This window comes from Trypanosoma rangeli, assembly GCF_003719475.1.
Source record: "Trypanosoma rangeli strain AM80 chromosome Unknown Tra_15.4_contig_00196, whole genome shotgun sequence".
NCBI classification, from domain to species: Eukaryota; Euglenozoa; class Kinetoplastea; order Trypanosomatida; family Trypanosomatidae; genus Trypanosoma; species Trypanosoma rangeli.
In genome coordinates this window covers 1-1,801 of record NW_021705931.1, presented here as the reverse complement: position 1 = coordinate 1,801, position 1,801 = coordinate 1, and the positions used below count along the sequence as shown (strand labels likewise).

Below are 1,801 nucleotides of genomic sequence, written 5' to 3'. Positions count from 1 at the left end.
TTGAAGCTTCGTGGTGAAAGGCGAGGCGCGAGGCGGTCTCATTTGCACACCAGTCTCTCGAACTAATTACTTATTTTTTTTTTTNTTTTTTTTTTTTTTTTTGTCTGCCTTCCCCTTCTCAACTTGAACCGGCGGCGTTCGCGCCGGCCGCGGCTGGAGAACACGAAGGGGCCCCAGACGCAGATGGGAAAGGGGCATAAGTAGAGAGGAGATGGGGGCGGAGAGCGCTTTTAAGGCCCCCCCCCCCTCGTCGGCGTCCAAAGCAAAGTTTGGAGGGGGGCCGCCGCGGGCCGGCATATGGCGACTGTTCCCCACGCCGCGCGTTTCCCATTCGCGGTGGCGGGTTCTTGTGGAGTTCCGCCCCGCCCCGCCCCCCCACTCCGCATTGGCGACGCCCCGCTCCATCGGGCCTCGCCGTAGCAGCAAAACTCTGTTCTTGTTTTCGAAACGGCTGGCGGAGGCCCCGGGGATTTGCGACGCGGTGCCGGGGGCGCCCCCAAAGCCACCTGCGGCGCCGGGGCCCGGCGTGCTTCATGGTGCACCGCTATGCGCACACGAATTGATTTCCCAATAATCGTTGCAAAACAAAATTTCGGGCGCGCCGCCACCTGCCCACCGCGCGGGGCTCGCCGGCGCCCATTTCGCCACCCGCAGAGCCAGCGCCTTGCCGACACCGTCGCGGCTTCGCAGGTGTTTGTGAGCCGGCGATCGCCCGGCATATATGCGTTATAGCGGGCTGGCGCAGCAATGTCCGCCCGCCCGGACTGCAGGGGGGGCAGCCTGTTGAGGGGGCTGGGCTCCTCTACGATGGGGGCGGCGGGCACCACCGACCTCGCTAGGACACGGCGCAGCCAACCGGAGTGACGCTATGTGCCTTTGCGACGTTGCACCAGCATCGTTTCTCCCGCACGCGACCATGGGGCCGTTTTTGGAGTCTCTCGACCCCCCGACGAGACGCCCACGCTGGGTTGGATTGTGAGGGGGCTCTTTTGCCTCTTTGCTTGGTGTTCCGCAGCGCCCGACGGAGGCGATGGCATCCGCGATTCACACTGGCACACCCCGAGGCGCTCCCAGGACTTCTTTCGCAAACTCCTCCGCCACCTCGCTGTGAGAGATGCCAGCGTGTCAAAAAAAAAATCGACAGGCAGGCACACGCATCAACGAATCAGGCTGATTGTGGGCCCCCCCCTGCGACACGGCGCGCCATCCGTCACTCTGCTCGGGCCCCGTTTAAAATGCACCGAGGAGTGGCAGCGGGTCCGTAAACACGGCCGCCCCTCGCCTGCCGGATGTGGGCGGTAGGTGCAGCAGGGGCTCGTCGAGGCCCATTTCCATGGCCAGGCGCTCCGCCCCGTGCCCGCGCGCCAGCGAGCTGCCACCCACCCCGCCGTATGGGCGAGTATCTGGCGCCCAAACGAAAGGACGGCACAGCCAGACTTCGCTCCACGCTCAACAGAGCCATCGGATTATAGGGTATAGTGCACATTGGGTTTGGACGCCGCCCGCAGCATGCGGGCCCTGTGCTTACGGACCGGCGGCGCCTTAAGGCACGCACGCTTGGCAACGTTAAGGGGCGCAGCAGCATGGGCAACGTCAAGCCACTGATGCTCGTGCGCCCATCCGCCGCCAGAAGGAGGGCCACGCGTATGGGGCGGGTGGGCGGGAAAAGCACCCGAGCGTGGCGCCCCAACTCCCCTCCATTGGCGCGTGTCCGCAGATAGCATCGGGTGCCGCGCATCGGCAAAACGCCCTCAAGCAAGAAAAGGCAAGCCTCCTCACTAACGCCCCCGCCCCCACAAAA

The 1,801-nt window shown here is 64.6% G+C and overlaps 2 protein-coding genes across 2 annotated transcripts, besides 1 other annotated feature; both read right to left on the bottom strand.

Annotated features, from left to right (window-relative positions):
- Positions 1 to 63: 63 nt before the first annotated feature.
- Positions 64 to 102: a microsatellite.
- A 128-nt stretch (positions 103 to 230) lies between these two features.
- On the bottom strand, positions 231 to 719 carry TraAM80_05774 (uncharacterized protein; the record flags this gene model as incomplete). The annotated part of the gene is made up of 1 exon (XM_029382641.1): positions 231 to 719. The coding sequence occupies one exon, from the start codon at positions 717 to 719 to the stop codon at positions 231 to 233; it is 489 nt and encodes a 162-aa protein (XP_029237652.1).
- A 491-nt stretch (positions 720 to 1,210) lies between these two features.
- Positions 1,211 to 1,801, bottom strand: TraAM80_05773 (uncharacterized protein; the record flags this gene model as incomplete). The annotated part of the gene is made up of 1 exon (XM_029382640.1): positions 1,211 to 1,801. A coding segment is annotated over one exon (591 nt), but the record flags the coding sequence as incomplete, so codon positions are not given.